A 16,288-nucleotide genomic window follows, 5' to 3' on the forward strand; every position below is an offset into this window, starting at 1 on the left:
TTAAAACATGCGAGCAGGAATTGTTGTTGTTTTTTGTTTTTTTTTTAATTTCGTTTGATTTCTGGAGATCATCTCAGGACCACTAAGTTGGTGTTTGGTGACCCACAGTGGTGCCCCGACCCCAACTTTGGGAACCCATCTCTTTAAGCTTGGGAAACTGGTTTACACTTGATTTTAACATTTTATTAGTAATAAAAGTGTAGCTGCTGGCGTAACAAAAAGCTACACTATGTAACTGAACACAGACGTGTGTGTTTGTGTATAAATATATTTAAATGATTTATGTTCTTCTTCTTCCTGAGCAGAAACCACCTCATGTTTCTCGTTGCTGCTCGCTCCACTGACCCGGTGGGGGTGGAGTTGGGGTTTCCCTCAGCTGGAGTGCGGGGTGGAGGGGGCGGGGCCTGCAGCTGGAGGCTGCCTACAAGCGGCAGCGCCGCTGGATTAACAACCAGAACCGCCCTGAGCACCTCAGCCTGCCTGAACGGCACCAACTCCTCCGGCTCCGAGAACCGGACCTGAGCGGACGACCCGAAGGACGACCTCAGAGATAAACCGTTTCTGACATGCACTTTGATAAATGTGAGTATGGCTGGCCTTTTTTTAACAACCCCGCGTTGGCATGGCAACGGAAACAAGCTGCGTTTGACAGGCTGCTTTGAGCGGATCTCAGTTATCTCAGACAAACAACAAGCAGTTTAATTGTTGTCGGCTCTTCCTGCTTAACTCACAGCTTTAGCTGATGATTGCAGTTTTACAAATAAACTAATTGAAGTTTGTCACCTTCTAGATTTAGCTCATCAGCTCACATGTCAGTATTCATGTGCGTCGTTGTGTTTTTAACCCCTTCATGTTGACATGAACACCTTTTTCACCAGTTTATTCAGTCATTTTCGTGGTAAATGCATGACATCACAGTTTGGGTGAACCCGGGAGTCCGGACTTTATATTGCTTGCATGTTTTCAGTTCCTCTTTTCATTAAAGCCAGACAAGCAAACGGCGTGTGACGTGATAGACGCTTTCCTACACAAGCTTCTCTTGTTCATCATCTCTCTGCACACACACACACACACACACGTGTTCTGCGTGTCCTGTTCGAGTGTCTGTTAAACCACAAAATGAGGAAACTGTTCTGCGCACTGCTTCTTTCTTTTTTTTTTTTGTGAGCCAAAACAGAAAGGTCGTCGGAATCCCCGGCCTCCCACGCACGTGACTCAGTGTCCAGGGGTTTCCACAGGCTTTATTTGAATCCAGCACAGACAAGTCCTGTGGCCTGTAGCAGCAGCAGTATTGTAGTGCTATGCAATTTTGTGTAAATTCAGAGTGTATTTGGGTTGTCTCTCTCTCTCTCTATCTCTCTCTCGGATGAGCTATTAAAAGCCTGGCTTCCTGTTCCTCTCTCATGCCGTGCGTCAGGCCAGAATGTGAAGAGGCACCGAGCAGCATCTCTGGGTAAAGCCGCTCAGATGCAGGAGCCGCCGCCTGATATCATCGGCGAGAAGGCCAAAGGTCACGTCTCGCCGTAAAGATCAAATGAGTCAGTATTGAGTAACCCGTAGTAACACCTCCCGAAAATGAAACTCTGCGGGATTCAAAAAGTACTGACTGATGCTGTGAATTCTGATCAAGTGACCTTTAAACGTGCGTTAAAGGGCACACACAGAGCACTACAAGAGGCTTATTGTTCGCTTCTCTGGAAGTGGAAGTGAAATTTGTTGTTTTTGGAGAGGAGAGGATTTGTCTAATTGGCAGAAATGTCTCTGCCTCAGAGAACAGTGCTGTCAAGATTTAATTAAAGGCCTAGCATTGCTCGAAGGAATGCATATCACCCGCCGACTGTAATGCCAGAGTCAAACCTTAAACATAGTCATGTAATACTGCGGGTTGTGACTGACTCTCAGCTACTACCACACCAGCTGTCAGCTAAATATTTGTAAAACTGACTGAGTTCCAGCCGGTTCTGTGTGTTTATTAAAGTCATCTGTGGCGGTCACTTTGAATCAGCTCGACTCCAGAAGGTTGGAGTCACCGCAATCACTTTTCTGCAAGTTTCATCAGAGGCTGTCAGGTGGTTCACGAGATCTTTTGCCATCAGATGCAAACAACACACGGGCGAAAATGTTATCGGCCAACTTCTCCTTTCGGCGGTGGGCGATAAGAAGCACGAAACACAGAGGAGTGACACAAAGACTCCCAGACGTGTAGGCGCGGCAGAGAAGACAGGACAACATGCGTCTCTGGGTGACGCGCCTCTGACACACCAAAGGCAGGAAGGTGCGGTTTGGCTGTTCTGTGGCGTAACGGAGCGGGGCAGGAAGATGTCACAGAAAGTGAGCCGTGGCAATCCCATGGTGCAGGTTTTCTGATGAACCTCTCTGGTTTGCACGGCCGCCGAGGGTTTGTTCCTTAATGGAGGAGGTTTCTCTTGGGCCTTTGTACTCTGGTTCCACAGAGGGGGTGGAAATAGACCCGGCAGTTTGATCTTTCACGTGTGGGGCGAAGCTTTTGAGGAAACAAACCTGTGCGGTCACAGATAATGTCTGCTGGAAAAATCTGAATTCTGTTTTGTAACTTTTTGTTCCCCCCCCCCATTTTATTATTTTTTTCACCTTCCCTTCATTTGAATGATGGAAATGATGTTTTAGTTTGATCAGAAAGCAGCATCAGTGGTTTTGTTTGAAAAAGGTGAGAAGAGAAACACCACAGTGGAGAATCAAAGCACAGGATGTAGCTACAACGTGACAAAAGCTGTATTTTTAAGGTGAACTGCATGATTTATCTTAATCCTGCTGCTCAGAAATCAGTGATATTGGCTCTACAAATACTGCTAAACATATCAGAGTAAAAACACCTTTTCTTTTTCAGGCAGTGTATAACCTCTGCTATGCTATTTATCTTTTTGTAAAACAATTCTTCTGTTAAAAACACACAAAAAAAGTAATTTCTTAAAAGCGAACTTTCAGTCTGTTTCATCTATCAGCTGATCTACAGAGAAATATTATATAGTCCTAAAATGTGTTTTTATTCCCTCTTTTTTGTCAGTAAAAACTGACTAAATATTAATTGGCTACAGCTCTCCGATGCAAAGCTGACTCTTATTTTGCTCTTATCCTTTTAGATATTTAACAACTAGAATTATGACGCAGAAGATTTTACTTATTTTGCAAAACCTCTGTGGGATTTTCTTCGAAGACTTTCTGAGCTGCAAAGTCAAAAGAATGAACAGTTTAATGACCAAACACGGTCGGTTCTCTCCATCTCATGACCCAAATAAGAAATATGTCATCAATAAATAGTTGATGTGTTTTTTTTAATAATTAAAAATAAAACACAGAAGGTTTTTTAAAACACTGCTTGAAGATATGGTGATATATATGCAAAATAATAACAATAATAAAATAAGCTTTCTTGCAGTTTAAATAAAGTAAAATAAAAAAGATTAAAAGTGGGTTCATCCCTTCATTTATTACACTGTTTGTCTTTGTTTAAAACTTTATTGTCTGCTGTTCTCCTGGTTTGCGGCTTCAAGTCATTACCTTTGTGGCTTTTTTGGGTCCTAAAAGAAGTCCTTCACCTTTATGTGCCTGGTTAGAATTTAAATGGCCTCCCAATCATTTAAAATTTGATACTTCCTTTAAGATGCAGGAGCCCACAATGTCAGTGTGTCCACAGTTCAAAAAAGGTGGACAAAAACCTGTGCTGTCAGTGGATTCGTGCAGTTTTTTTTTTATTTTAATTTTGACTGATGAGTCGAACAAAAAACAAAACAAAAACTATGTAATCCAACAACCAGTGCCATCTTTGAGAAATATCCAGGCCAAATCCTGCATTTTTATCATGGATGATTAAAAGATAACGTGATGTCATCTGTCTGAAAGATAAGTTGAATTAGATGTGTTTAAGTTTAGGCAAGACGCAGCAAACTAAAAAAGAATCAGTCAGAGAGATGAAACAAAGGCTCACATGTCTGGTTCGAGTGCCATTAAAACATTGGGCGTGGGAGGGGGGGTTGAAATAGGAAATGTGTGCAGAAAAACCAGGAACAAAATAGTGAGCAAAAAGGAAATTCTCTCTGAGGTAAAATTAGCTTCGACTCGACTGCTTCCCTACAAGTTATTCTGTTGACTTTTATCTGGTGGATGCTCAATTGAAAAAGTGAAATTTGTTAAAGGTTTTTACTTCATGAGATGAATTAATAACCATACCCTCCGGGGTTCGTTCTGTCTTTTTTAGCACCTAAAGAGAAGCCGTGTTGCACCCTGCCCACAGTGAAGAAACTCTTGGAGCAGAAGAGGAGACGCGAGACGTCAGCTGTGCCTCCCCCCTGCTCTTCCGCCAACACAAGTCCTCCAGCCACCGTCACAGTGAGCCAACACGCCGAGGGACACAGTGACCTATATGTCTCTTCATCGTCTGATTTAATTAATTTATTGTTTTTCTGTTCCCCTTCTGTTAGGAGCTCTCCTCATCAGAACAGTTTACCTGCACAGGTAAGAAACTGGATCCCCTTTACTCGAGGAACATTTCTTTTTCTGAACAAAACAGCATAAAAAAAATAACTTCTGAGTCACAAGTGGCTTTAAGGTTGAGTCACCGAAAGGGAGGCAAAACCTGATTGTTTCAATGGTTTTGGTGATATATTCAGTTTTTAGTAAAGTAATGCTAATATTTCTGTCTGTTCCAGGTGCAGCAATAAGCTACTCAGACATGGCAGTGAGCTTCGAGCATTGGCCCTCGGCCTCCGAAAGTTACTACGGCGCTCCAGGACCGAGCTACGCTGCAGCCTACAACCTCCCAATGACGTCGGAATACAACGCCCCGCAGCAGCTGCCAGTGTACGACACGATGCCTCAGACTTACGTAAGACAGGCGCCTTCGTTACGATCCCTTTTTTGTTTCGAAGTTCATCGAGATCTTACTGAACGGCTTTAACTGGACTGTCCTGTGCAGGACTGCTCCGTGGCTCTTGCCGATCCCAGCATTGCGTCACCGTGGCCACTTCTGGGTCCCGGCCAGTCCACGCAGCTCATCTTTGGCCCGTCGATGGACGCTGCCAAGCTGGAGGAGGCCCGGATGCTGCTCAACGGGATGGACTACAGCAGTCAGGACGAAGACGGAGACACGTGAGTACTCATGAGCTTTTCAGGATCATTTAAAAAAAAAACCCGAGAGCAGGAAAACAAATCGAACTGTCACCGGTAAATATGGAGCTTCTCGTTTGCTGCTTCAAACACTCAACTTAATGACATTTGAAAAGTTCCTTTATCAACAACTAATATCTTACCTGTTGCAGATAGCTCTTTGATCAACCTCATTTAGGAGAAACTGAGTTATAGTTGAACAGGATACGCTAACAGCTGGTCCAAGTGGATCTCTTCTGTCTTAAGACAACACAAATCTTGAAAACTTTATAGTGACTCATGCAAATACTATTTTATAAATCTGTACACTGCTGTCGGTTTTGCTTTACATGGTTATATCCCTGCAGGAAGTGCCCCATGCTGCACCAGAAGTGCCACAGCTACCTGCTGCTGTGGCTATTTGTGCTCACAAACAACCAAAGAATTATCCGTGTAATCAAAACTGACAGCTATGTTAAGGTTTATAATTTACATGGATTGCTTTGAACAGTTTGAGATGAGAGCTGTTTTAAGACAACCCAAATCCACTCGGACTAGCCATGAGCTCGTCAGCCCGGTCAGAATTAAACTCTCATTTCTCTCAGCTGAGGTTGATCAAGGAGCCATCCGCAGCAGGTAAGATGTTAACTGTTTATAAAGACCTAAGCTCAAAAAAAGAAAAAGAAAGAAAAATGTACTTTTCAGCCTGATTAGATCCAAAGAATTTAATTGATGAGCCTGGAGGAGAGCATAACAAAGGTCCTTTACAGTCGGTACACGTTGTGAGTAATTTAGAACATGTAGCAATTGATCATTCCAAACAATACCACCCCCTCACACACACACACACACTTTTGAAATGAGTGATTTGTTTGCGCGCGCGCGCGACAGTACACAATTTATTTACTATCGCAGAGTTTCGTTTTCAGTCGTGAGCTCAAAGCGAGAACCACGTGTGTAATTTGGGTAATTTTAAAATGATTAAGACAAAAACACAACATGTCAGTGAGTCAGCCGCTCGTGCTCGACGCCGAGAAAGTAAAATCGAATGGGAAACACAAGTTGACTGGGTGAAGTTTGTTGTGTGTGTGTGTGTGTGTAAGTAACCCGTCCCCTGCTCCTGCTCCTTCTGTCAGCATCCTGCACATCTACACGGCCAAAGGACTGCGGGAGTGCGCCTTCGCTGCCGCAGAGAAGCTGAGGGATCTCGGGAGACTCGACGCCAAAGAACACAAGGGCAAGGTCTGAGTAAAAACAGAAACTTGTCAGATTTAGTTCTCCCCCTCTCCCAGCACAGTGCATGAATCAAACTTGTCAAATGAACGTGTTCGCGCAGACAGCTCTATTGGTGGCAGTGACGGCGAACCAGCCGGAGATCGTGCAGGACCTGCTGTCGCTGGGGGCGGACATCAACGCCTGTGACGTCAAAGGACAAACCGCCCTGCATTTGGCTGCTCACTATGGGTTCCCAGGTGTTCTGCAGGTAAACATGCAGAGATGCTGCATCATCTTGGGTGTTCAGAAACATTACCCCGAGATAAACTCACAAAGCCGGGGTTCGCTTTTCTTCCTGCAGGCTATTCTGTCGGGCAGACCGAACGTCAATCTGGAGGCCCGTAATTTTGAAGGTAATGTAATATTTTGTCTTTAAAATGAAAATAATGAATAAGTATGGATTGTTTTACCTGACAGCGCTGCAAAAATCTCAAATCGTCCCCCCGTTTCTTTTTTATTTTGCTTCCAAAGAACAAGACTTTTTAAGGTGGACTCGATCAGTGATTCTAAAAAGTTTCTCTTCAGCTGCTTTCCCTTCTACTGTTCAGTCGATCATTTTCTTGTTCGTTTGTTGAGCTGCTTTCTGAACTATGACTCATCCAGGGACAAAAAAAAGCTTCTAAACTGGAAAGATGAATCAGACAACAGATAATTTGAAAATATTGGCCTTTTAGACACATGTTAACAAGCAGTTTGTCACAAAGACAACACTTCTTTCCATTTCTTTCAATGAACCTATAAAAAAAATACTAAAAATAACCAAGTTTAGTGCTTTAGACCTTCAAAAAGCCCAAAAAGACCTGTTGATGAAGACCACTTTAGACAAAGTATAGGAACATCTGCCTCCTGGGAAGCAAACTTATTTAAAATGAGGGGTGGTTTCATGTTTTGCGTGCTGCCATCTTGCTGCTCGTCCTTATTTAAATGTGATTCATGCCTTCCTTCTTCTCTTCAGGTATGACTCCTCTACACTGTGCTGCCATTTCCCACAGTGTCACCACGAAAGCGCTGTCTGCCACGGGCCTGACAGATGTCCACCTTCAGGCCAAAGCAAACGAGAAGCTGTCGTGCGTGCAGATGCTGCTCAACGCCGGGGCGTCCCTCCTCAGCCAGGTACGACGCGTCCATTCGCCACCGACATGTCAGACCGTGAACTTTCAGTGAGAACGAACAGCTCACCGGGGAGGGGAAGTGGCTGTTTCATTGTAACCAAAGTTATGTCAAAGCGCCTTTCGTTTTCCCTGTCTCCTTTGACTTTTAAATGCCACCAGTTGTTCGGTGGTTTCATTGCTTTCTTTCTTTCTTTAGTTTTTTATTTCCCTCACTTCCTACTCTTCAAATTCCAGGAAATCAAAAGTAACAAGACACTTCTGCATCTGGCTGTAAAGGAGGGGAACATCGACCTGGTGCGCTATCTGCTGCGGATTCCCCTGCCCAACGTGAAAGACTTTGTCAACATGAAAGTGAGTCCCACTCTGAAACTCGCATCTGGATTTTTTGAAATGAGTTGTTTTTGTTTTTACGCGTGCCGCTGTACAGTACATTAAGAAACGAGCGGCTGCTTTTTCGTGTCAGGCCCACGGTCACACGGCACTGCACATGGCGGCCGGTCTCCATGGTAACCCCTACCAGGAGGAGATCCTGCAGCTGCTCCTGAGCAGAGGAGCTGACCCCAGCATCCGCAACCTGGAGAACGACCAGCCGGCTCACCTGCTGCAGAGCGGCCACCAGGGAGAGCAGGTACGCCTCGCCGCACGCTGCACGCCACCGAGGGTTTTTTTTCCCCGAGCCAGACATCCAAATATCCTAAACCTGACTTTTCATCTCCAGCTCAAGCTTATGCTGAAGAAACGCAGCGCTTCTTCACGTCGACGTATCGTGTCCTTGCAGGACCAGGAATGACTTCAGACCTCTTGTAATCCCCATTTGGAGGGAACGACTTCTTTAAGGCAGTTCCTCTGTTAAGAAGAGGAAATATGTTTTATTTTGTAAAACTCTGGGAGTGTTGGGCCTAAATATGCTCATAAACAAACTAGATTAGCTTGGATTTACTCTACATCTGATAAAAAATATGCTGCGGTACCTAAATTTATTTCTTACTATTCAGTGCCTCTAAAACTGTGGTGCTATATTTATTTTTCTCCACACGGTGAAAAGTTTTATTTGTTTGGTAGCTGAACATTGTGTTTCAAATTATTCTGCTTTAATATAAACTTTTGTTTGAAACTGTGGAATTCAAAACAATATTTCAAGAGTTTACTTTGGACAAAAAGTCTATTTAACAATCAAACAGCGTATGGGATTCTGTGGAGACGTTATGAACAGTTATTATCTTACCTGTTGTAGATAGCTCTTTTAATGACTCTTACTGGGATGAAGAGCTAACGGTTAGCCTATTTGGCATCTTAAGACTCCATTCCTAAAGATTTCACAGCATTTTATATTACTGTTTTATCACAAACCTTTATATAGTAATCAGTTTTACTTTACAAAGTTATTTACAGAGTTTTGGGATTATTAGCAAACATAAATAGTCTGAATGGGGCCAAGACCAAAGTGGATTGGTGTCATCTCACAAAAATCATAGTTGTTCATATAAATGTTACCTTAAAATCTTTCGTATTGCCATCAGTTTTGCTTTTCACAGTGGTGCCAACAGAATAATTGGAAATGCTACAGCTAGCTGATGCTGCTTGCACTTCAAATAACTGCAGATTCTTTATAAATAATCATGTAAATTGATGACAACGATCACATGATTAATTATAAAATGTTCAGATTAGTGTTGTTTTAGTACAGCAGCAGTCCACTTTGGTCTTTATCCCACTCAGACTAGCCGTTCGCTCATCAATACGGTCAAAATTAAACTTTTACTTTCCCAAAATTCATGTCCTTCAAAGAGCTATCTACAACAGGTAAGATAATAAGTGTTCACAACCTTTCCACAGAACTTCACTTCTAAATATCTGTACTAATACTTTGCTGTGTGAGAGAGAAAAAAAAAGAGTAGCATTCGTTTTCCTGCTTGGCTAATCTCCCAGTTTAAAGTTGATTTCTATGAAATCGTTTGAATAACTCCAGGACCATGTCCCTGAAACCCCTCTGTCTCTTCAGTTAAACCCCCTGACTCGTAGGATATCATAGTGATAGTCTGAGCAATGGTTTGGAGTTTGATCAGCGCGCGTTAGACCCTTTCGTGTCTTTAAAAACCAGAGCGTAACCGTTTTAGTCTGTATGCATCATACACACAGTGCGTGCGTACGTGCGTGACCTTAGGTCCAATTTTCTTTGTGGGGAAAAGCAGAAAGTTTACGGTGTAAAAGTCGGGTTATTTTTAGGACAGCGAGTGTCCTCTCTTATCTTGGAGACGTGAGGCGAGCAGGCGCGATGACAAATGGTCTGATTCACTGTACGTTTCACCTCTGAGTCATAAGTAAAAGTACAATAACACGGTTCCATCCGATTGCCTTCACACTGAGGGCAGCCTTCGAACAGTCCCGTTTACGCTCGCCGAGGCAGATATGAGCAGGGTGGAAAATACACCATCCCACCACAAATGTCTTGTCTCGCAGTAATTTACACTTACAACAAAAGGAGGATTTATTTTTCAAGCAGGTCTTTTTTTTTTTTTTTCCTCCTACCTTTACTGACAACGGTACTTAATCACACATGAAGTGTCTGACGCTTTATGTCATCATAGTGACATAAAAGTCTGAAAAAAGAAAGAAGAGTAAAGCACAGGATTATATGACATATTTAAACACTTTTCGTGTATTTTTTTTTATTGATTTCAAGCATAATTAAGATGAATATGAATGTTGAGATTACAGTCTTTATTTGAAAGTAGCCTAATTTTTTAGGCTTTATATCAATTTCAGGATTGTTAACTTTTGCTTTAACCTAAAGTTTCTTAATGCTGCTTGTTTTTATTGTTTTGAGGAAGCCATTTTACCACCCAAGGCATTACAGAATGTTGTCTTTGATTTTTCCTCCATTGTGCCGTTTCACTTTTAGCACGTTGTACGTGTTTTATTCTATTTATTGGAATGCTAAGCTACTCTTTCTTTGCCCGACGAGGGTAAAATCAACACAAGAGAAAACTTATGTTGCTACATTTGATCAGCGTAACATTACAACAAGTCAAACTGGACAATTGTTTTCTATATTGTTTGTAATCATGCTGTTAATTTTATTGTTTCACTGAAATAAAATACATATAAGACAAACTAAAGTTTCATTTGTTTCATTCGGTGCATCTATATGAAGTCTCACTGATGGGATTGTTTTAAATGAACAGAATCTGAGCCCAAAAAAAAATTAATTTGAAGTTTAGGGATTGAGTTGCGTTGGAAAAACCCAATGTATTATTTATCCAGCTACCAGAATTCCAGCAAAATAACTTAAAGGGCATTTCCGCAAAAACACGAGCCGATGTGACGTTTGCTCGTGGAGACCCTGTGATGACGTCGTTCTTCTCTGTCGAACATGCGCGGCATCTTCTATACAGCCGGAGGAGGAACTGCAAAAGAAAAAGGAGAACCTTGAGACGATGACAGAGTCATAACGATGGACTGAGAGAGAGAGAAAGTGGTTTGAACCCGTTCCGATTAACTAAACGGACCCACCTTCTGTCTTTGGAATTGGGGTTCCAGAAGAGTTGGAATTTCTTTGAGGTAAAGAAAGAAAGAAACAGAATATATCAGCACCTAATTAGGCACTACTTCACGATAAGAGCCCCTTTATAACAGATTTATTAACGCTTAATAAATCGGACGGTCATGAGTTTGTAAACACCTCATTATTCTTTTATTAAAACAGTTATAAAACAACTGTTCACACCACAACACAGGCTCACTATTTGGTAAGATCTGGGCTTTTTTGATCGATTTCTTCACGATTTAGATTTTAAATATCAAACATCTGTCAGTAAGTCAACTGCATATAAGCACCTTGAACATTTGTAGATGCAAAGTTTTTTTTTAGTTAAAAAGCAAGCCGAATGAATAAAAGTACAGCACCTGGTCTTGCCAAATAGTGACCCTGCTTCAGTGTATGAACTGTGGTTCATAAATGGGTGTTAATGCTTTATAAAGTGTTTACAAACTCACCGATAACCCGTTTATAAAGCTCTAATAAAAGGGGGCCCTTATTGTGACGTGGTACCCGTACATACATGTACTTTAATAGTTCGTAAACATTCTTGACAATTTAAAATATGCAAGTAGAGTTTGAAAACTGTGGCAGCAACTTCAAGTCAATCTTTTTTTTTTTTTTAATCACCAGGACTGCAAACCTGGAACGTAGTTGAAGCCACAGGGTTCTAATGTGTGGTGCTTAAAAACTGGCAACACTCACGAGATTTGACGTTTATTTATCAATCCATGGCATAAACGTGACCATCACCAGCAGACTTGTGCTCAGCTCCTGAGATTGGTTCAGCTAACGTGAATAAATAACCGAATGAGCCGAGAAGAAGTTTATTTGTAAAGCGCCAGTCACACAGATCTGAGAGACAAAAAATGGTGTGAATCACGGCTTTCAGTATCTGCTATGAATCACCGTTTGAAGTAATAACGGCGGCTAATAGTTTCCAGTAAACACTTCTCAGTTTTCCACAACAACTCGGAGGAATTTCAGCTCCCTGACGTGTTGGCGTGAATGGAGGGGTTGTTTTTGATCGTTTCAGCCTCGCGTCCACACTGAAACAGTGTTTTAGGAGCCCCGAAGACGTATTTCAGTATTTAAAATATTATTAATAATAGTCTTGAAAAGACTTTTCACAAGATTGTGTTTGGCTGTCTACACAAAAACACAACGGTTGTGTTTCAAGGGTTTTTTTTTTCAGCTTGGAGCTTGTTTTCAAAAACTTCTGTTTTCGGGGCTCGTTCCCGTGTGGACGGCTTCCTAGTTTCTATTGTTTTGTGTTGTTTTCTGTGTGAATAAGGACATTTCAAGAAATGGTGCAGTGTTTAGAAGGATATGTTTTAGAAATGACAAAAAGATTGTTTTGGAAGAACTGTGTTTCTGTGTGGACAAGGCCTGAATTAATTTAGGTTCCTGAATTTGTTTATTTGTTAGTGGTTAGCTCGTCGGTTCAGTCTGAATTAGACTATTTCACCAGATGGAGGTCGTTCAAAGAGCTATCTACAACAGGTAAGATGTTAACCGTTCATAACCTCTCCACAGAACCCCAATCTGATAGCTGTGAACTATCCATTTAGGTCAAAACACTAACTTGGGATTCAAATACATGAACCCAGTTTGTTTTTAATCATTCATACAGAACAACATCTGTGATTAGCATATTTGTTGTTTGTTTAGTTTTTGTTTTTTGCATTTTCAGAATGATCTCATAAACTTGTTTGGTCATCTTTTTTTTTTTTTGACTTTTTTGGCATAATTCCCAAACTTTGTTTTTGTCTCATCAGTGACGGCATTCCCCAATAAAGTAAAACATGCTTTAACCACGAGACTTCAACCGTCAAGTTTCCCTGCAGGAGTTTTTTTTTTTTTTTTTTTTTTTTTTTAAAAATGCTGAATTTGAGTGTTTTCCTTCTCCAAAATATCGCACTTCTCATTTAAACAAAAATATATTTTGGTGTTATGTGATCCTGACTTCCCCTGCTGAGGTCACACTTTTTGAACTGATCATTCCTGAGCAGGATTATACAATTATTCATCCCCTTCATGTCTACAGAAACTGTCTGCCTTTGGAGTTGTGGAGCTCCAAGTCTTTGGAGACGATTATGTGACATTTTTTCATCCAGGTTAACCCTATAAAGCTTTAAAACACTGGATTTTATTCCTCGGTAAAAAAAAGGGGGACCAGTTATGTCATTTTTGTCTGATTTGTCTAAAAAAAAGTCCCCTTTTGTCTGCAGATCTGGTGATTTTTCTCTGCTCACGTTTATGCGTGGCTACGGAACGCTGCAGAGTGAGCAAACCTTTAAGCAGCACCGCAAAAAACAAGAGACTGATGTGTGCAACTCTGTGTCTCTCATCTTTCCCTTCATTTGGCCATTCAAGCAGCATGCGACCTTCGAGGGGGAAATACGCTGCTCATTCACGTCCAACACGTTCAGAACAGGTTTAAATGCATACGTTTAAAAAAACAACAACAAATGCCTCACAAGACCAAGCACCGAGATAAGTGGGATTCCCTGCATCAACCTAACAATGTGCTGGAAGTTTAGGATTCGAGAACAGAACAGGACAGGGGGGAGAAGGGCTCTTAGAGGAGTGGCATCCAGGGCAGGGGATGGGGTTAAACTGGAAAACTAAACTTATTATTTTTTTATTTTATTTGAAAGAATTCCTTTTTTCTCTCTTTTTTTTTCCCTCTCCAGAGTGATTCAGGTCAACTGCATCCAACATGCATGGGCGAATCAGCCGCTAGGTCTTGCACAGCTCTTACTTGGATGAGGATTTTACACATTTTGTGAATTTTTTACCTGTTTGGGGAACGATAGATAAGTTACAGAGGTTATTTCGTGCTGAAGACATTATATTACTGAGACATTAAAATAATCTGAACTCACTCAGGGCTATTAAAATGCCGGAGACAAACATGACGATGGCGAGGATCACCCCTGTGGTCCGCAACGTCTCGTAATCTAGGAGACAAAAACACAGGTGACTTAACCCAACAAGCTCAAACACTGCAGCCAAAAGCACGGAGCTCAATATGATGCACAGGATTGACTGAACTCTGAGGGAAGAGTTGAAAATGTTGAAAACCTTACCGTAATGAAAGTCACTTTGGTCTGGAAACATTGACTCTGAAAGACAGAGAAGAGTTCATTTTAAAACAGCTGATCTGCAGGCTTCAACTGGACACTCAATAGGGGAGTCTTTCCCTTTTTTTTTTGTGCCACTGAAGGTGCTTGGTGCTGCACCTTTGCTCAGCAGAAAAAAAAAACAAAACTTGGTTACAAGCCAGCAGCAGCACAAAGAACAGGGTGGTGTGGCTTGCACAGAAAAAGTAAGTGAAGTCATTGAAAAAAAAAAAAAAAGCTGCATTTTTAGGCATTTTTTGTGCAACCTGAGATCTGAGATTTCTACTCCTGACTGAACTTATTTTACAAAGTTGTGCTGCAGGGTACAGACTGTGCCAGCTTATGGGGCTCCCTGGGCGTCAATAATGCAGCTCAGTTTCCAACAACTGAGCTTGGCGGATTTCCTCAGTCCAAATACTAAAACCAACAGAGCAATTTCAATTTGAAGAAATACTTCATACTCTTTTCCAGTTGGCCGATCACTCGTCAATCTCCCCTGTACATATGCACCTTAACTTGCTTCCATCCCAGTATTAACAATGCAGAAAAGTGGATTACTCAGAGGCAGACCAGAGAACGAGTTAAACTGCATTGCAAAAAATTATTGCATATGGATTTTTTTTCTCTCTGCAGTCTGAAAGCTACACCTAAATTAAAATTACATTTAAAAAAAAAAGGAGAGAAGATGCAAACCTGTGGTGGCCATGGCTGTACTGCAGAGATGCCGAGGAGCTCTGTCTGCTGGAAATTTAGCAAGTTGCTGGGCTGCAGTTAAAGGCTGGCTGAGGATGGAGACAGTGGACAGTGCAGCAAGAAGAAGTGCTTAGAGAGCCTTCAGAAGGAGCGCACACAGGGTCCCTCTGCTGGCCAGAACGAAACATTACACCCGAAGTTCACCCACTGCTGCAATCCCAGCCTGGCTGTGCCTCAAAACTGGAAAGTTGAGAAAAACTTGTTTTACCTTATCACAACATAACACATGGTCAGTGTTTCTCATCTTACTGAGAACAGTGCAGGCCTGTGTAACCTGTAAGCTGGAAAAATATTCAAACGATTTGCCTTTTTACAACAAAATTCCTGTTTCCTAATCCCCAGGGCCACTTTAAAGCAAAAAAAAAACATGAGTCTGTGCGGTGGAAATGCACCAGTTTCCACCTAATGATCTTCATTGCAGTGCAGTCGGCCTGTTCGGGGAGAGAGTGCAGCCCACACGTATGCATTTTCTTTTTTAAAAGCTTTTCAATACGACTAAAACACAGAAACATCTCATTTAACAGCACCTAAAACAAAGAGGTTCGCAGCGGAGGTGATTTGGATTTTATTTTGAAAGCGAGCCTGATGGTGTGAAGCTGCGTAATGCAGCACACATCAGCGAGTCCACACTCCCTGCTGCTTGTTACTACTGCATGTGTAAGAGAACTGGCTGCAGAGTCAGCAGGAACACGAGCGCAGCACAACACGGGCTGCTGATCCACGACTACCGTCAGATAAACTCAAACAATACAACCAAGGGGAAAAAAAATCAAAAATAAAATCAAAAATCAAACAAAGAATCGTGTTTTCTAAAATCTGCTTTATTATTTGGCATCTTGTGGAAAAAAGGCACAGAAGTACAAACAATAATCACACTATGCTACTGTATAGAGTTTACCTAGTGACATTTACTGGTGATAAAAACATGAACAAAAGAAGATGGAAAAAAAAAAGAGAACAGAGACATGGGTTTTGTCCTATGCCGTCGTGGCAGTGTTTGCTGCCATCTAACGGGAACACTCAGTGGAACTGTGGGGAAAAAGGTGCAACAGTCAGTTTGGGGTTGTTTCCTTCAGCTTCTTATTAAATGCCGTATTTTTCACAGATGATCGGGTACTTGCCAGTTTTTCCATGCTTGTTAAGCTGCGGAAGGAATTCAGAGTTACCGTTTAATAAGCAGCTATTAGTTAATAGTCCAGTAAGGTTTCCAGTTGAAGGCATAAAAAGAAAGCGCCATATTTACCCCTCTGGGAGCCTGGTTGAACATCAGGACCTCTGGATCTGAGGAAAAATAAACAGATTCAGACATGAAAATACAAAATAATATTTTGTGCATTTGAAATGATTTGAATGTGTGTGTGTGT

General features: G+C 41.7%; 3 protein-coding genes across 4 annotated transcripts in view; 1 reads left to right on the plus strand and 2 right to left on the minus strand.

Moving 5' to 3' along the window:
- The first annotated feature begins 463 nt into the window (after positions 1-463).
- Positions 464-10,622, plus strand: LOC108241978 (NF-kappa-B inhibitor delta). Its single transcript, XM_017426487.3, has 12 exons — positions 464-582; positions 4,235-4,365; positions 4,458-4,491; positions 4,686-4,861; positions 4,952-5,124; positions 6,258-6,363; positions 6,458-6,604; positions 6,698-6,749; positions 7,352-7,509; positions 7,743-7,859; positions 7,972-8,136; positions 8,227-10,622. The coding sequence occupies exons 1-12, from the start codon at positions 567-569 to the stop codon at positions 8,296-8,298; spliced, it is 1,347 nt and encodes a 448-aa protein (XP_017281976.1). The 5' UTR covers positions 464-566; the 3' UTR covers positions 8,299-10,622.
- fxyd7 (FXYD domain containing ion transport regulator 7) lies at positions 10,006-15,581 on the minus strand. The gene is made up of 5 exons (XM_037980389.1): positions 14,865-15,581; positions 14,139-14,174; positions 13,935-14,009; positions 11,022-11,062; positions 10,006-10,915 (listed from the first exon to the last, which is right to left on the minus strand). The coding sequence occupies exons 1-5, from the start codon at positions 14,875-14,877 to the stop codon at positions 10,682-10,684; spliced, it is 399 nt and encodes a 132-aa protein (XP_037836317.1). The 5' UTR covers positions 14,878-15,581; the 3' UTR covers positions 10,006-10,681.
- Positions 15,582-15,727: 146 nt separating this feature from the next.
- The window catches only part of LOC108241909 (FXYD domain-containing ion transport regulator 6-like), an 11,488-nt gene continuing 10,927 nt past the window's right edge, over positions 15,728-16,288 (minus strand). For both annotated transcript variants that reach the window (XM_017426397.3, XM_017426398.3), the window contains 3 exons: positions 16,168-16,205; positions 16,046-16,067; positions 15,728-15,953 (listed from right to left, as the gene is read on the minus strand). In XM_017426397.3, the coding sequence (XP_017281886.1) occupies positions 16,063-16,067; positions 16,168-16,205 (43 nt within the window). In that variant the 3' untranslated portion in view covers positions 15,728-15,953; positions 16,046-16,062. The remainder of the gene's footprint in view (positions 15,954-16,045; positions 16,068-16,167; positions 16,206-16,288) is intronic.

Source organism: Kryptolebias marmoratus, linkage group LG16 (assembly GCF_001649575.2).
Source record: "Kryptolebias marmoratus isolate JLee-2015 linkage group LG16, ASM164957v2, whole genome shotgun sequence".
Classification (NCBI taxonomy): Eukaryota; Metazoa; Chordata; class Actinopteri; order Cyprinodontiformes; family Rivulidae; genus Kryptolebias; species Kryptolebias marmoratus.

Excerpts from the sequence above, each read along its gene's own strand:
- LOC108241978 (XM_017426487.3), top strand. Across the intron at positions 4,366-4,457 it reads GTCCTCCAGCCACCGTCACA|GAGCTCTCCTCATCAGAACA; the intron begins GTGAGCCAACAC and ends CCCTTCTGTTAG. Across the intron at positions 6,750-7,351 it reads GGAGGCCCGTAATTTTGAAG|GTATGACTCCTCTACACTGT; the intron begins GTAATGTAATAT and ends TCTTCTCTTCAG.
- fxyd7 (XM_037980389.1), bottom strand. Across the intron at positions 14,010-14,138 it reads CCAAAGTGACTTTCATTACG|ATTACGAGACGTTGCGGACC; the intron begins GTAAGGTTTTCA and ends TTTGTCTCCTAG. Across the intron at positions 11,063-13,934 it reads CGGCATTTTAATAGCCCTGA|AAATTCCAACTCTTCTGGAA; the intron begins GTGAGTTCAGAT and ends TTTACCTCAAAG.